Raw genomic sequence first — 16,121 nt, forward strand, 5'->3', positions numbered from 1 at the left:
GCATCACAAACTGTGCTAAAAACAAGCACTGATGCATGTGACTCAGGATCATTATTTTCCTAATATTTTAAAAACAAGGTATTTTCACTGGCACTAATAACTCCAATAAACACCAGCTCAGAAGTTGTGTATATTTGTACTATTACCTTGCTTCTTTGCCAGTTTTTACGGAAGTGAGCCGATGAGTTTACTATTTTCATTTTTTGCACCTTTCTCTGGATCTTTCAACACAAGACAAAACAGTTCAGAGATCTGAGAAATTGTTTGTGATTAAGATTGTCAAAGGCAATCATGTCTTCACTGATGCTGTGTTAAAATGGTGTATCAATCTGCACTTGAAGCTACTGGAGGTAAGTAGATTTGCATTTAAGAATTATTCTTTACCCCCTTATATGCTTACATTAACAATATGTTGTTGTTTGTCAATATTTTGGAATCTTTATATGTATAGTTAGATGGGTTTTTTTTCCTCTGTATTTTGACATAGCACGGTAAAAAGACAGACGAGTATCCTTGTGGAAGAAACATTTCTAGTTTCTTTATATAATAAACCAAGCAAAACCTTTGTGTGTTAGGCGTGAGTTTTTTTCTGAACATGAGTTTTTATTCACCATTAGTATTGGGTGACATTAATAACTTGTAAAAATCACTTGATAGCTATTGCTTTCTTTCAGCCTCCTGACACTTAGGCTCACCACAAAATTGTTTATATGCAAATGGTCACAGTGTCATGTGACATGTCTCACCTTAACAGTCACTGGGTGTTCACTATGACAAAATGTAGTCTTTTAGAGGATAGTATTGTACCGGCTGATCCGATACACAATTTTCTTTCTTGTAGCCCTGAAGAAGTCGTTTGGGATACTTCCACGACGAAACACGCGTTGGCTGGGCAATTTCGTGTGAAATAAAGGAACAATAGAACACCCAATGACTTATTATTGGAAAAGCAATAACAATAATTGATCTTACTGTGTTGTTTTTACTACATGAATGTGATGAAGACATGAGATGTATAATTAGACACTGTTAATGATACCAGCGTGTACATAGGACAAGCGTTACATCTCTTGTTTGTTGTTAATTCTGTTCAAGTTGTCGATAAAGAAAGCTAATTTGAGTGAAGCAATATTAATTTAAAAAAAGAAACAAACCTTAGAAAGCTATTTTTTCCTATAGTTTACTCACTTGGGTAGAGGCTTTTGTCTGGTGTTTGAAATTGACACCATTAATGTATTGTCTGGTTCATAAGTTAAACTTTTTGTATTGGCTAACATTGAATAAGGAAATATACCCTTGTTCATAGTTTCAGTGTTGTAGCACTGTGAGATCATGAAGCATAATGAAACCTAATACAAATTGTTGCATACCTCTTGTAGGTTATTATTTAATATTTATATGGTTTTGCTTTTTCAGAGTAAAGAAGATCAAAAGATTGGTCAAACTTCTCCCGGTGACTGCTCTGCTGAAGGGATTCACTGGGTGAAACCTTTATCTCCTGCAACAACAGATAAAGGAGGACAACTGATGAAAAGGCAAAATGGTTCTGAAAACAGGAGAAGCCTTTCGTTTCGAAGCAAACCTTTAGTGTCTTCGCCAAACCTCAATGAGGAAATTAAAATGAAGACAGTTTCCGAAGAGAGTGAGGCCTTAAAAACTGTTAGAGCTACTCTCTTTGATCACAAAGTTGAATGGCACAATGCTACAGATGAACGTTCCAAAAATGACTCTATACTTATGACGGATAGGACTGCAGTAAGAAAATATGATGTTTTTAATTTAACTAAGCATGAAAAAGAAGTAAAAGTAAAAAATGAGCTGGACGCCAAAATGCATTCAAGGGAAGGAGATTCCAGACAATTTGTTGCTTCAGAAGAAAACCCTAATTACGAACAAGACCCAAATGATTGCCAAAGAATTGAACCACGATATGAAATCTTTCAAACTGTTGGTGAAAGGGCACAGAGTGAGTCAATTTTGATGCCGCCAGAAGATAAAGCTGTAACTTTGAGGTCTCGGAAACACTCTTTACATAATAAGCATACATTCAAAACAGATGTGAACACGTTGACTCCAGATCTGTCATTAAAGTTTTCAGATAATAAGACAAATACATTTGAAGAGTCTGTATCTACTGCGAGTGCTAAAAATGCAGCGCAAAGTATGGTAGAAATGCCTGTGGTTACTGAAAAGACTGATACAAATTTTGAGCAGAAGTATAAGCTGATACAGTCGCTTTCTGATGCACAGGAGTCTGAGAAAGCATATCTCCCAGAAGGATATAATGTTCATAGGTCAGCAAGAAAGGTGGAAATAAAAGCATCTGAAAATAAAGAAATTAGTAAAATGACTGGAACTGGTCAGGTTACCAGTAATACCAATAGCCCTGAGAGATTACGAGCTCTTGAGTGTTTATTTTCAAATAATGTTGAAGCGAAAGTCGAAACTGTAGAAACTTTAAGCTTAAGAGATATGTCAGAAAATCAGTCACCCAAAGTTAGTTCCCGTGAGTCTTGGATTTCAGGGTATAAAAGTAGTAATACTATTGATGTCTTCACTGACAAGCATTCCAGAACAGAGCTAATAGCGGTTGACCATGGCGAATCCAGAGTCTTTGGATTGAAGCAATATCAGCAGATTGGTGGTGACAACAAAGATGTGAATGTTAAGACTAATGATACCGCAGAGGACAAATCAAAAGCACTAAAAATGGGAGTGAAAAACAGAAAACGTGATGGTATTGTTTCAAACCTTAAAATGTCAGAGAGATGGAGAAGAAGGTCTGCCCCCCAAGATGGTATAGCAGAGTTTACTCCACTCAGCCCAACAGGCCCAGTGGCTGATACACTCCTTGTTGCAGAACTTGAAACTGTAAAATGGAAAGAAAGAAGAGATTTTGTAGATAAAAATGTGCTGTCTCAAAGTAAACCTGTCAGTCAGAGTGATTGTAGGGATTCTACTGTTGAACAAAAGGCAAGATATTTTGCTGTGACTGGTAAAGTGGCAGATTTAAAAAAAGAATCTGATAATCAGATCTTGAAAAGCGAATTCAGTAAAATAGATTGTGATCACGATACATCAGTTAATACATTTTCAGAAATGTACTCTACAAAGTACTGCTCTAATATCCATTCTTCTACAAATTTACCATTACATTATAATGTTTCATCTGAAACGTATTTGGTTAGGAAGTCTGCTACCGAAGAAAATGAAGAGGTTCTAGGTCTTTCCAAAGATGGTTTGTCAAATATAAACACAAATATTATTGATGATGTTCGTAGGAAAAGAAATCGTAATAAAAGCAAAGGTAGGATGAAAGAAAATCCAATAGATGTTGACTCTTTATTAGAAGCAAGGAAAGAAAAATTGAGCATTAATGTGGTAGAAAACATCACTAAACATCTTGAACCAGACACCCACCCTATTCAAAAAGACAATGAGAAAGTGATGCAGAAAAACATTGATGAGACACGACATTATAGATCAGGTGTCTTGGATATTGATGCATTAATGGCGGAGTATGCCTCAGACAATTCTAAACTGAAATATAATAAGGAAAGGCTTTCTAATTTAAGCAAAGAAAGAAAAGCATTTCAGAGAGAAAAGTCTAAATCTCTGCGCGTAAAAAATGAGACTCCCAGCCACAAATGGAAAGATGAGATAGAATCTCCAGTACCTGGTCCTACCCTGAAATACTTTGCTGAAGAAAACACACACGCAGTGGTTGACTTTCATTCTCCTGAAAAAAACACAACAGCAAATTCTTCTGAAGAAGGTTCTTGTGCTAAACTAAACGAAAGAGCTACACTATTTGATCTGTCAGGTCATATGCAGCAAGCTCACCCTTTTACAGATAAGTATGTAGGTTTGCGTAATGAATACAGTAATGAGGAAATTCCAAAATTGAGTAATGTGAGACCTGAAATCTCCATAAATTATGTGAAGTGCCATAGTGCCAACAGTGTACCCAAGCCCACAAATCCAGCTGATTTGGATATTAAAACATATTCCAATGAGGATTTTAGAGCATCCACTAACATACGATTACGGAAGGCACTATCGATAAAGCATAAAGATGGAGAGAAGTCACAAGATCACAAACATAAACAGGTTGAACAGGCCCCTCTAGTGAAAGCAAATAATGGTGATTCACTAATGGCAATTAAAGCTGACCTGCAGAAATTTAAAGACAATTTGACTGAATATTCTTCTGATTTGAAACTATTAGCTACAGAGAGATGTTTGGATAGACCTACTAAACAGAAAGACAAAGTAATAGCCAACGTGAGTAGAGTGGAACAGGCACCTAGACTATTGGATGTTAATAATTATGGCATAGCTAATGTGACCAAGCTTACAAATCCAGTTGATGTAGATAGAAAAACGGCTTCCAGCGAAGACTGCAGTACATCCAGAGTGACCACTGACCTTCATGTGCAGAGGGCATCATCAAGAGAGTGTATGTTTGTTGAGAAACCTGCTGTTGAGAAAACCAAACTTGTTGATCCAGCTCCATTAGTGAATGCGAAAAATGGCGATACACTTATGGCACTTAAAGCTGACGTAATAAAGTTTAAAAGCACTTTGGCTGAATATTCCGCAGACCTGAAACCATCCTTTTCAGGATATGAGCGCCAAGCTATCAAAAGTGAATCCGTAGGAAAGAAACTGAAAGAAAGAAGCAATGAGAAGAGAAAAGATAGGTATAGCCTACAGCAGCAATATACAGAAAGAAGCACGGAGAAAAGACTATCCTTTCCACATACTCGGGATTCCAGTTATCAAATGAAGGTAGGGAAAAGAAATCTATTTCAGCCCATTTCTGTTAATTAAAAATTATTTGTAGATAACAATAGCTGCCACATTTTATCACAACATATGGTGCAAGGTAGGATCTTTTTCACTTTTTTTAGGTATATCTTATAATGGGTGTGAGTGCCAACATGCTGCGTTTCATAAAGGACATACGTTTTTGTGTTGCTAATGGTCTCAAAAGGTGAGACCTGTTGATAATATAAAACTGTACGATTGTTTAATAGATTTTAAAAATGTGTATTGTCTATACAACGGAAGTAGCACAAAAGCGATTGGTTGAACTACTTGAATTCATTTGGACCACTGATGTTAGCAATGCATGCATGCCACTAAATTGTTAGTAGTTTTCTAGATATTACAGATGGGAAACATGCATTCGAGCTTCAGTTTTGGTCCCATCCTAGCCTGAAATACTAGAGTACACTACTCCACACAATAACATATACTTCAGTTCTAGAAATTTGGGAGGCTGAAGTGCCACCACATGAAGATTGCAGGAATGATTAGACCTAGAAAGAGACACACAATTTCTTTGATATCAAGTTAGTCTGTCTTTTCACAGTCACAGTAACATAATCACAAAGATTCCGATTTCACTATTTTCATTCTTGTCACTTATTTTCTTTTCCATCTGTTTTTTTTTTACAGCTGTCCAGTCCTTTGGTCTAGCAGTTTCTCATAGAAATGCTATACACGTGAAAAGAGGGTTTATAACTTGGGAGTTTTGGATAGGCAGTCAGCTAGATTGAAGGCCAAGTATGGCAAGTTAGTTGCCAAAATCAAATGTGGTCAAGCCCCAAAACTAACTGAGCTACTGGGTTTGTTTTCTTTGTCATAGGATGTTTGATTAAAATAGGATATTTGATGTAAATTTGTGGGCAGCTTCAGTGCTATGAAAAGATATATTCAAAGTATTTGCCTCATATTTGTATTGTACTTTTATTTACTTGAGTGCAGGTAAATCTGTAGGCTTTGTGGCACTATGGGAATAATCTCAAAATGTGATGCAGCATTCTAATGTAGGTAAAGCTAGGCTTGGCTTGCTTCGTAAAAGGTGCATGTATATAGAATTCATATAGAGAGTTTGATAGAAACTGACCGAATGGAAACCAAGGCTTGCATGTCCCCTATTTCCAAGATTAAACATAATACTAGCTGGCTTGTTATTTAGCTGGTCTGACCGATGCAGACGTTTTGGAGGCCCAGGTAAGCCTGAATTACAGTATACTTGCTAGTTAAAAATACGTATTCGTGCTTGGGGTTCTGGGGATGAAAAATGGAGGAGATATATTTAGCATGCAAAGATATGAAACCCAATTTTGAGTACTACTATTTTAATATGGTTCCCCACGTTCAGATACTCACTCAAAAGAGGATCTGATTTTGGTCAAGGCCTATCTGTTCTGGGAACAAATGCTGGACTAGAGAGAGGTGTAGGGAAATGAAACAAATCCTTGTCATGCTGTTGGTTACCTTTTAGCTAGTCCATGAACCATCAATATTGAAATATACTTAAAAGTTGTTTGTCTTGCTACCCATTAACTACACGTTGTGAAGGATCTGGTTATAGTCTGCATACAAAAGCAAGGAGGTCACTGAATTAACAAGGAAGGTAGGAGAAAAGAAACAAATATTACAAATGTGAGGGAGAGGAAATGTTAAACCCTAAGGAAGTCGGCGAGTAAATGCCCTTCGAGTATTTATAGGTGATCTTGCCTCTAGTTGGGTTCACAATGCAGAAATGAAGCAACCCAGCTTAGAGTTGTCCCCCATATTCCTACATAGTGTAACCAAAGGATTCGAATATCTGATTGTCACCTGTCTGCTGGGGGAATATTCTAGTACAACCAAACCAGTGAGAGTACATCCCTCAGCATGCAGTCGTAAGTCATCCACTCCTGCACCTACCATTGTCTCAATTTCTATCCCAAATCAGAAGCCAAATAGGAAAGGATGAGGTCTCTTGTTGTATTCAATACAATCCTTAGTAATTTAGATGGATAGGCCAATTGCTATTTGGTACAGCATTTTGATAGAATATTGCCATACCTGGAAGGCTTTTTCAATAATTAGATCACCACTGCTTACCGCGGGTATCCAACGAGCATGGTGTCAGGCTCATTGATGAGCTTGTTACTGTTTTGTTCTTTTTTGTCTCCTACGTGTTGAACTCAAAGCGCACTGTACTCAAAGCGTACTGCACGACACATTTCATGATGAAGATGGGACCTACAAGTAAGTCCATCTCCTTGCCTCCTTGAACCCACGCGCTGGGTTGCTTCCAAAAATTCTGTCTGGACATGTGTACAAGTTGAACAGAATCTCATGTAAATCCTTACTACGCTCTGCCTAACTTTAAAATGCCAGCCACGCTCGAGGCACTGGATAATGTTGCTTTAGCCTATATCCAGGATACGTTTTAACACTTAGTGAAAACATGAAACTTTACCACTGGGTGCCTACACAAATGCTCAAACACTCACTATTGTTTCTGGGAATGGGGAATATCTGCAGTCTTTGGACCTTTCCCTCCCACCTCTCCCCTTACCAACTCTTGTCCTGGGGGCAAGCTGTAGGTCGAGGCGACCAACGCGTCTGATAGAACTATGACGTTGCCCCCTGGACGGAATCCATAATTGTTCGGACTTATCGCAGAACCAGAGTAACCTTTGGCTGATGCCCGGTGGAGCTATCATATGTAACTAAAGAGGAGCTTGGCTCTGGTTCACCCCCTCGGCCGGCACCTACCCAGCTGGACATCAGACATTGTTTTTTCGTCGTCTCCCTGTTCTGTTCCTTTCCCTCCCTCCATCGGTCTTGTTTTTCTATGTTTATTGAATGCACGAGCAATGGATGTAACTTTAATGTAACTGTAACTGATGTAATGCTGTAACACGTCTTAGTCCTCATGTAAAGCGCTCTGATACCTCCGGGTCTAGCCAGCGCTATATAAAGCTCAAATAAATAAAAACTGCTTCCCCAGGCACTCATGGGAGTAGAGAAGCTCTACTTAAATGCTACATGGCCCTAGCTATGTCTCAGAGCATTTTCTTTTCCATTTTAGTCTGTTATAAGTTATAGAACGAATGTTAGCATTTTGAAGGAAACACTTGAAACTTGGGTGTCAAAGCTGGTTAATTGAGGAAAGGGATATTTCTCTACAGGGTAACTGGTTTAACAAACAGAGGAAGGTTTTTGATGTACTAAGACTACGTTTTTTGTGAAAGAATTCCACCTGAGGTTAACAAGTCCTGGATGGTAGCATCAGTCCTAGCTTAGGGTTGTGGTAGCCAAATTCCCCATGTGAGGTTTACTGCCCTCCCAGTGTAAATTAAGACCACTGTCATGGGATGGATGGTTCCTCTTTGTGTTTATTTTTCTACGTTTGTAAGTATTTACAAACATAAGTGTTGTTTGTGTACACATGAAATAGATTACTATCACAAGTGGTGCACCTATTGTTAGGGTTACGCTTAGCTGATCAGGCACATTTCTTTATAATGGCATTTGCAAGTTGGATGATGAAGGATGACTGTGCAGGACAATGTGGATGACCCTGTCCACCACTTCTTCCTCCTCAGTATTCTGTTTCTTTCACAAGACCCTGTGAAATGCACCAAGTTGCTCGTCAGAGCAAACCCTTGGAGGTTGTGCCATGCCAACTGCACGTATGCATTGACCACCGCAGATATTACTTGAAGATGGCAGGGGTACCCTTCCTGCAAACCAACCTCAGAATGGAAAATCTTCTCCAACTAGGTTGATAGTATTTTTGAGCACTGAAGAATGCAAAAACTCTGTTTGGCAGCGGGCGTATATACCCAGTTTACAGAACTTGGAAATACAAGCTGATGTTTTCTTGAAACTTATGAAACCCTTTTTTAGACGTTGACCATGTTAATTACTTGTCCTTAAATAGTTAATCTGTTTCTTCTATTGTGAGTCACTCAACGTTTAACAAAAAGGTAATGTTCACTGTGTTTTTATTTGTTCTGCTTGTTATTATAACATACAAAATTATTAACTGTAACAAAAAAAATAATCAGTTTCTGGAGCAGTTGAATTGTCATTGTAGTGTTTTTTTTTTTTGAATCGGGCAGTTAAATAATTTAGCAATTGCGTATAGTATATAGTGTTAGTAGCTACTGGACCACAGTTTAACACTGTATTGTGTTGCTTACAGTATTGTTTAACAGCTAGCTTTACTTCGGAATATATATATATATATCTATATCTATCTATATATATATATATATATATATATATATATATATATATATATTTATATTTATCTACTGGCGGTGGCCAGTAGATAGTTATAGTTAGGATCGTGTTTCCATAGGAAATCCGCAACATTCTATTTGGAATAACTTTGGCGCCGATTGACGAATCCTCGCGAAATTTTCAAAATAGGTGGGGTGCTCCGCTCCGCTCCTTCCCTGAAAGTCTCGGGGGGATTCGTCAAGCGGGGGCTGAGAAAAAGGGGGGTCCCAAAACGCATTTTCCCCATGCATTTTTCCATAGGACCTTTAGTCCAAGCTACAGCCCGAACGGCTGAACAGAATTACTTGAAATTTGGCAGAGAAGTAGTCCTCAGGTCAGGGATGTGCCTTTTGCAGGTCTGGTGTAAATCTGTTCAGTATTTCCTGAGAAAATAGCATTTAAAAGCAAATATATATCTATAAGCGTGCACCGTGCGCGTACGGTAAAACTTACCGTACGCGCACGCTGCCGTGCGCGAGCGCGATTCTGATTGGTTGTTAGATCTTATTAAACATTCGAATCGGTCGAAACCAGGAAGTGTCGGCCGCCATTTTGTCTCTCGCAGTCTGAGGGGGTGAAAAACAAAGGTGGAGAACGTGAAAAGGGGGCAGGGTGGACAGTTCCTGACCCCCTAGCCTTTGTCAGGGGGTCCCAGAAGGACCCCCAAGGGCCAAAATTTCCTTTAATTTTTTTGCGAAAAATCGCGGAGTACGCATAGCGTGCGCGTACGGTAGAAACGGAAAAATTCCGCGAACAGCGTAATGTGGGCGCACGGTGCGCGAAGCGCACCGTGCGCGTACGGTACGCGCACGGTGAAAAACCTTAAAAAAAATAAATAAATACATAACTTAGCATTAAAAAAACGTACAAATTCACTGAAAAAACCATAGGTTTCACACACGTTATAGTTAGGAATTGGCATTTTAAAAACCTTGCAAATTCACCTAAAAAACCATAGGTTTCACACATGTTATAGTTAGCTGGACATTTCACTCGTGAAAATCCATTGAAATTCCCCCGTTATAGTTAGTGCAGGCAACTAGAACTCACGCGACCGCAATCCTCTGCTGATGACGTCAGATATTACATCACTGATGACATATGTGTCTTTCTGAAAAAAAAAAATTTGTAATATATGTATAGCTAAAAATTAATGGAAGAAGACATGGGTAAATAAGTGTCTAAATACAGTGATGTAATATCTGACGTCATCAGCAGAGGATTGCGGTCGCGTGAGTTATAGTTGCCTGCACTAACTATAACGGGGGAATTTCAATGGTTTTTCACGAGTGAAATGTCCAGCTAACTATAACGTGTGAAACCTATGGTTTTTTAGGTGAATTTGCAAGGTTTTTTAAATGCTAATTCCTAACTATAACGTGTGTGAAACCTATGGTTTTTTCAGTGAATATATATATATATATATATATATTTACATTTACATAAAAGAAAGGTGGTAGCCAAGCGATAGTTAGGATTTTTAGAGATAAGAATTTCTTGGTTTTTAAAACAGTTAATAACTTTGCGTCCGTTTGATGAATCGCCCCAAATCTGTGCAGACCTATTGCTTTTTCTACATTAGCGGAGTCCCAAAATACGTTCTTTCACCAATGCATTTTAAATAGAATTTGTATTGGCGCGTTTCAGCCAAACGACAATTGGATTTTTATGTAATTTTGCAGGATTATAGATTATGGTGTGCAGATGTTCCTTTTTTGTAGTGTAGGTAGGGTAAGGATTTATAATGCATTTAAACTTGGTGACTTCCGAGGCTTCTAAAACACCACAAACTTTTTCTGTGCTTGCAGATGTACGTAATTTGACTCTACGCTACTCCGCTGTAGGCATCCAACTCTATTCTACTCCACTCCACTGTGCGCCTCTCGACGTAATGCCACTCTATTCTACGCTATTTCACTGTATGCCACTCAGTAAAACAATCTTTGAAAGCTTTGACCAAAGAAATTGTGGACTCCAGCCGTGTTGGTGCACTTGTAGTTTTGATTGCTGACCTAGAGGATAAGAGCTGTGAGTTTCAGGTCAGCTTGGAAAAACGCATTATTAGTCAGTTTTAGAACATTCCTTAATTTATTAGTAAATAGTATGCTCCTATGGTTTTACTTGGGGGCAAATGTTTCTCGAACGGGAAGCTGATGACAGTCTTTTAATGGAATGGTGGTGTTTTAACTAGTATTGATAATTTTAATTTTTTTTTCAGGTTATTCTCATTATGGGCTTTTCTCCCCTCTCGTTGCCACAGTGGGTACAGTACTCCTCCCTGTGGGCTGCTTCGCTTAATGTTTTAACTGGTGCGGTTGTGTCCTTTTGACCTGCATGAGCAGCGTGCAATTGTGAGGAGTGGCGAATGTTTAATATCTGAAAGAGACACGTTAGTGATAGATTCCTTACCTTAGAATATTCCCCAGGCATCAGTCTGGATCCGGAAAGTTTTCTGCTTAACAGTACCTCTGCGCGCCAGTAGGTGGCGCCGTGCGGCTCCGCGCCTGTCACTGGAGTCGTGCGTGCCGAGATGACGTCACGGAGGCTACTTAGGCGCCACCCATGCGCGCTGACGTCAGTTCTTTCTTTTTCCGTGCCGAAAGCGCAGATCTGGATTGAGCACATGCCCCGGTCAATTTTTTGACCCCTTTTTTGAGACTTTGTCTCCTTCTCTTGTCTCCTGGTGCTCGTAGGGATGGCCGGCTTTAAGTCTTGTGGGTCGTGCTGCCGTAATATGTCGGTGGCGGACCCCCATGATGTCTGCCTCAACTGCCTGGAGACCGACCATGACTCCTGGGATTGTCGGGACTGCCGTGCCATGGCCCCGAAGGCCTTGCTGGACCAGCGCCAGAAGTTGCTGGAGGTCCGGCACTCCTCTCACCGCCACTCCGCGTATAGGGGCCGCTCCCTGGACCGCTCGCGGGACTGGAGTCGTCGCTCATCGGATTCTAAGTCTTCACCTTCAGATTCCGGTAAGCGACGCCATAAGAAGAAGTCGTAGAAGCGTGATCGCTCTCCGACGTCCCCCCGTCGCTCCCCGGAGGCGGACGAGGGGGACCAGGCTCCGCCCCTGCGGCTCCTCTGGAGCCTGGGAGTCCCGCAGCCTACCCGCTATACCTGGGTCCGTCAGTGACTCCCGAACAGAGGCAAGTGTTTCTTGCTGCCTTGGACGCCTGTTTAGGCCTCGGGCCACTAGATCCAGCGCCCGTGGCTCCGGCCCCGGGGCGCCACAAGGTGCAACGCCGCTGGCTCTGGCCCAGGCGCTGCCCTTGGCTCCGGCCCCAGCGCCCCCCTGGCTGCGCTGCCCTTGGCTCCGGCCCCAGCGCCGCCCCTGGCTCCGCCACAGGCGTTTATCCCGCCCCTGCCCAGGTTCTCAGACCATTTTCTTCCGACCTGGGATCCGCATTGGGATGTGGTTCCGGGTTCGCTCCCGGCGCTGTTGGCCCCCTCTCTGGCTCCGGTCCTGCTGCCGCGGCCAGCTCCTTCTACCCCGGAGCCGGATGAGGACTGGGATGGCTCCAAGAGGACCCCCTTGCGTGGCAGTGTGACTCCGAGCAAGATTGGGTGGATGACCTTCAAGATGCAGGTGAACTTGATGTGTCTTCTGACCCGGGGTTTGCCTCCCCTCGGCCTACTATGGAGGAGGGCGCTTCCTACACTATGGTGCTGAGTCAACCTGCGGAGGCTCTCCATGTCGACCTCCCTACGGTGGCCCTTAAGACCAACCTCTTTACGGAGGTGCTCCAGACGGCGTCTATGTCATCGGAACCGCTGCTCCCTTTCAATGAGGCCCTTACCGAAGTCCTTTTGGGCACTTGGTTGCGGCCGGCCTCGGGGGCACTGGTGGATAAGAACGTCGCTAGGCATCATCGCGCGGCGCCTGGTGATCCGGCCTTCTTGACCACTCACCCCACGCCTGAGAGCCTGGTCATTCAAGCCTCGACGTCGCAGAGTGCCTTTCCCACGGCTCCACCGGATAAGGACTCTAGGAAGCTGGACCAATATGGCAAGAGGCTGTTGTCCACGGCCAGCTTGGGTTATGCGGTCGGTTAATACCGCCTGCTTGTTGGGCCGTTACTCGCTCGCCGTGTGGGATACGGTAGCAGAGGTCCTGCCTCAGTGTTCTGAGGAGGCCCAGGTTGTCCTTTCCCAAGCGATTGCGGAGGGCATGGATGCGGCGAAGTTTGCCATCAGGTGTGATCTGGACACGGCTGATTCCTTGGGCAGGGCGATTTCCATGACTGTGGCATTGCGGCGCCATGCCTGGTTATGGTCTATCAGGTTCTCACTTGAAGTCCAGAGCTCGCTCATGGACATGCCCTTTGATGACTCTCGCCTCTTTGGTGATAAGGCGGAGAGTGCCCTGGAGCGCTTTAAGGACTCACGGGCTACGGCTAAGTCTTTGGGCCTTTCCACTAAGAGCCCTGCCACGCCTGGGTTTCGTTCCTTTCGCGGCCAGGGTAAAGGCGCCCAGACGCGCTCCTCCGCAAAGCCTGTGCAGAACCTGCCTCGCCGCGGACGTGGCTTCCGCAGGGGCGGGTCTGGTAACCAGTGGGCAGGGCAGTCCACCTCAGCACCCGCTGCTTCCACCTCCAAGCCTTCCTAATCTGATCTTCAGGGGGCAGGGTCCATCACCACCTCCACCACTGGCGCGGTATCACTTCGGACAAGTGGGTGCTGCAGATCATCTGCCTAGGTTACTCGCTCCCCTTTCTGTCCTCCCCAGCAGCCATGCCACCTCGGTACCACCGCATGTCGGGGTATCATTTGGCTCTTCTCCGTCAGGAAGTCACGGCCCTTCTGGCCAAGGGGGCCATCGAGTACGTTCCCGATCAGGAAGTAGGAAGTGGTTGCTATTCCCACTACTTCTGGTCCCCAAGAAGGACAAGGGGGGCCTGCACCCTATCTTGGACCTCCGGGACGTCAATCGCTTCCTCCGGAAGGAGAAGTTCAAGATGCTGACTCTGGCTCAGGTCCTGTCTGCCCTGGAGACTGGATGGTAGCGTTGGACTTGCAGGACGCTTATTTTCACATTCCCGTCCTGCCCGCCCACCGGCGTTACCTGCAGTTCACGGTAGGCCAGGAGCATTTTCAGTTTACCGTGCTCCCCTTCGGCCTTATCAGCGCCCCTCGGGTGTTCACGAAAGTGATGGCGGTGAATGCAGCTCATCTGCGCAGGTCAGGGGTGTCAGTCTTCCCCCTACCTCGACGACTGGCTGTTGAAGGCGGGCTCGCCCCAGGCAGTCGTCTCCCACCTCCAGACTACGGTCGACCTCCTGCGTCTGCTGGGGTTCTCCATCAATGTGCCGAAGTCGCACCGGAGTCCCTCTCAGAAGCTCCCTTTCATCGGAGCGGTTCTGGATTTGACGCTGTTTCGGGTTTATCCTCCCGAACAGCGAGACCGGGATATTCAGGCTATGGTTCCGCTCTTTCAGCCTCTATCCTGGGTTTCGGTCAGGATGACCCTTCAGCTTCTGGGTCTGATGGCCTCCTGCATCCTGCTGGTGCCACATGCCAGATGGCATATGCGGGCTCTGCAGTGGGACCTGAAGTTTCAGTGGGCACAGCATCAGGGCAACCAGTCCGATCTCGTCCAGATCTCGGAGGGCGCTGCATGACAGTTGCAGTGGTGGCTCATGGATCGCGATTGGGTCCGTGGCAGATCCCTCTACCTTCCCCAACCGGAGCACACCGTAGTGATGGATGCGTCCCTCCTGGGTTGGGGAGGCCACATGGGAGAGGCGGAGATCAGAGGCCACTGGTCTCCGGCGGAGTCCCGGCTCCATATCAACCTTCTGGAGCTGCAGGCGATCCGGCTTGCACTGAAGGCATTCCTTTCCTCTTTTCGGGGAAGTGTAGTGCAGGTGTTCACGGACAACACCACCGCCATGTGGTATTGCAACAAACAGGGTGGGGCGGGGCGTGGGCCCTATGTCGGGAGGCTCTGCACCTCTGGACGTGGCTGGGACATCAAGGCATTACCTTGGTGGTTCAACACCTGGCAGGTTCTCTGAACGCCAGGGTGGACGAACTCAGCCGCCGGTGTATGGTGGATCACAAGTGGCGTCTGAACTTGGATGAGGCGCAAGGTCTCTTTCTGCGATGGGGAGAGCCTTGGTTAGATCTATTTGCCACCGAAGAGAACGCGCAATGTTATCAGTTCTGCGCGTTGGAATTTCCAAGGCGGCACTCGCTCGGAGACGGTTTTCATCTCGAGTAGAGCTGCGGTCTGTTGTACCCCTTTCCGCCTATACCACTTCTGCCCAGAGTTCTGAAGAAGATCAGGCGCGACCGGGTCCAATTTATTCTTGTGGCTCCGGACTGGGCTCGAAGAGTATGGTATCCCAAGCTACTCCGTATGAGCATCGATCCCCCGATCCGTCTGCCTCTTCGGGAGGATCTTCTGTCGCAGCAGCAGGGGACGGTCCTCCACCCGAACCTGTCCAGCCTCCACCTCCATGCTTGGAGATTGAGCGGCGACAGTTAACACCTTTCGATCTTCCTCCCGAAGTCTGTGATGTCATCCTGGCAGCCAGGCGTCCCTCCACTAAAACAGTGTACGCCTGTAGGTGGAACAGATTTGTGGCATGGTGCACAGCTAAGACTGTGGATCCCCTTTTTGCCCCTCTTTCTGAGGTTCTTCTGTTCCTTCTCTCTTTGGCCCAGCAGGGCTCTGCTCTGGGCACTGTTAAAGGTTATCTTTCGGCCATCTCTGCCGTTCTACGGCTTCCAGATCAGCCTTCTCTTTTTAAGTCCCCGGTTGTTAACCGTTTTCTTAAGGGCATTACGCATACGTTCCCACCTGTGCTTTTCATAATGCCTCAGTGGGACTTGAATCTTGTCTTGACTTTTCTGATGTGCGCTCCCTTTGAGCCCCTTCATAACTGTCCCTTACATCTTCTTACACTCAATACTGCTTTCCTGGTAGCTATCACCTCTGCCAGGAGAGTGAGTGAACTCCAGGCTCTTTCTTCCAAACCTCCTTTCATTTCTGTTAATTCGGGCAAGGTGGTTCTGAGGTCACGTCCTTCTTTCTTGCCAAA

The 16,121-nt window shown here is 44.4% G+C and overlaps 1 protein-coding gene across 4 annotated transcripts in view; it reads left to right on the plus strand.

Annotated features, from left to right (window-relative positions):
* Positions 1-16,121, plus strand: part of KIAA1671 (KIAA1671 ortholog) — an 899,111-nt gene that overhangs the window by 359,333 nt on the left and 523,657 nt on the right. For all 4 annotated transcript variants that reach the window (XM_085633358.1, XM_085633361.1, XM_085633359.1 and 1 more), the window contains one exon: positions 1,417-4,791. In XM_085633358.1, coding sequence (XP_085489484.1) covers positions 1,417-4,791 — 3,375 coding nt within the window. The remainder of the gene's footprint in view (positions 1-1,416; positions 4,792-16,121) is intronic.

This window comes from Triturus cristatus, chromosome 11, assembly GCF_964204655.1.
Source record: "Triturus cristatus chromosome 11, aTriCri1.1, whole genome shotgun sequence".
NCBI classification, from domain to species: Eukaryota; Metazoa; Chordata; class Amphibia; order Caudata; family Salamandridae; genus Triturus; species Triturus cristatus.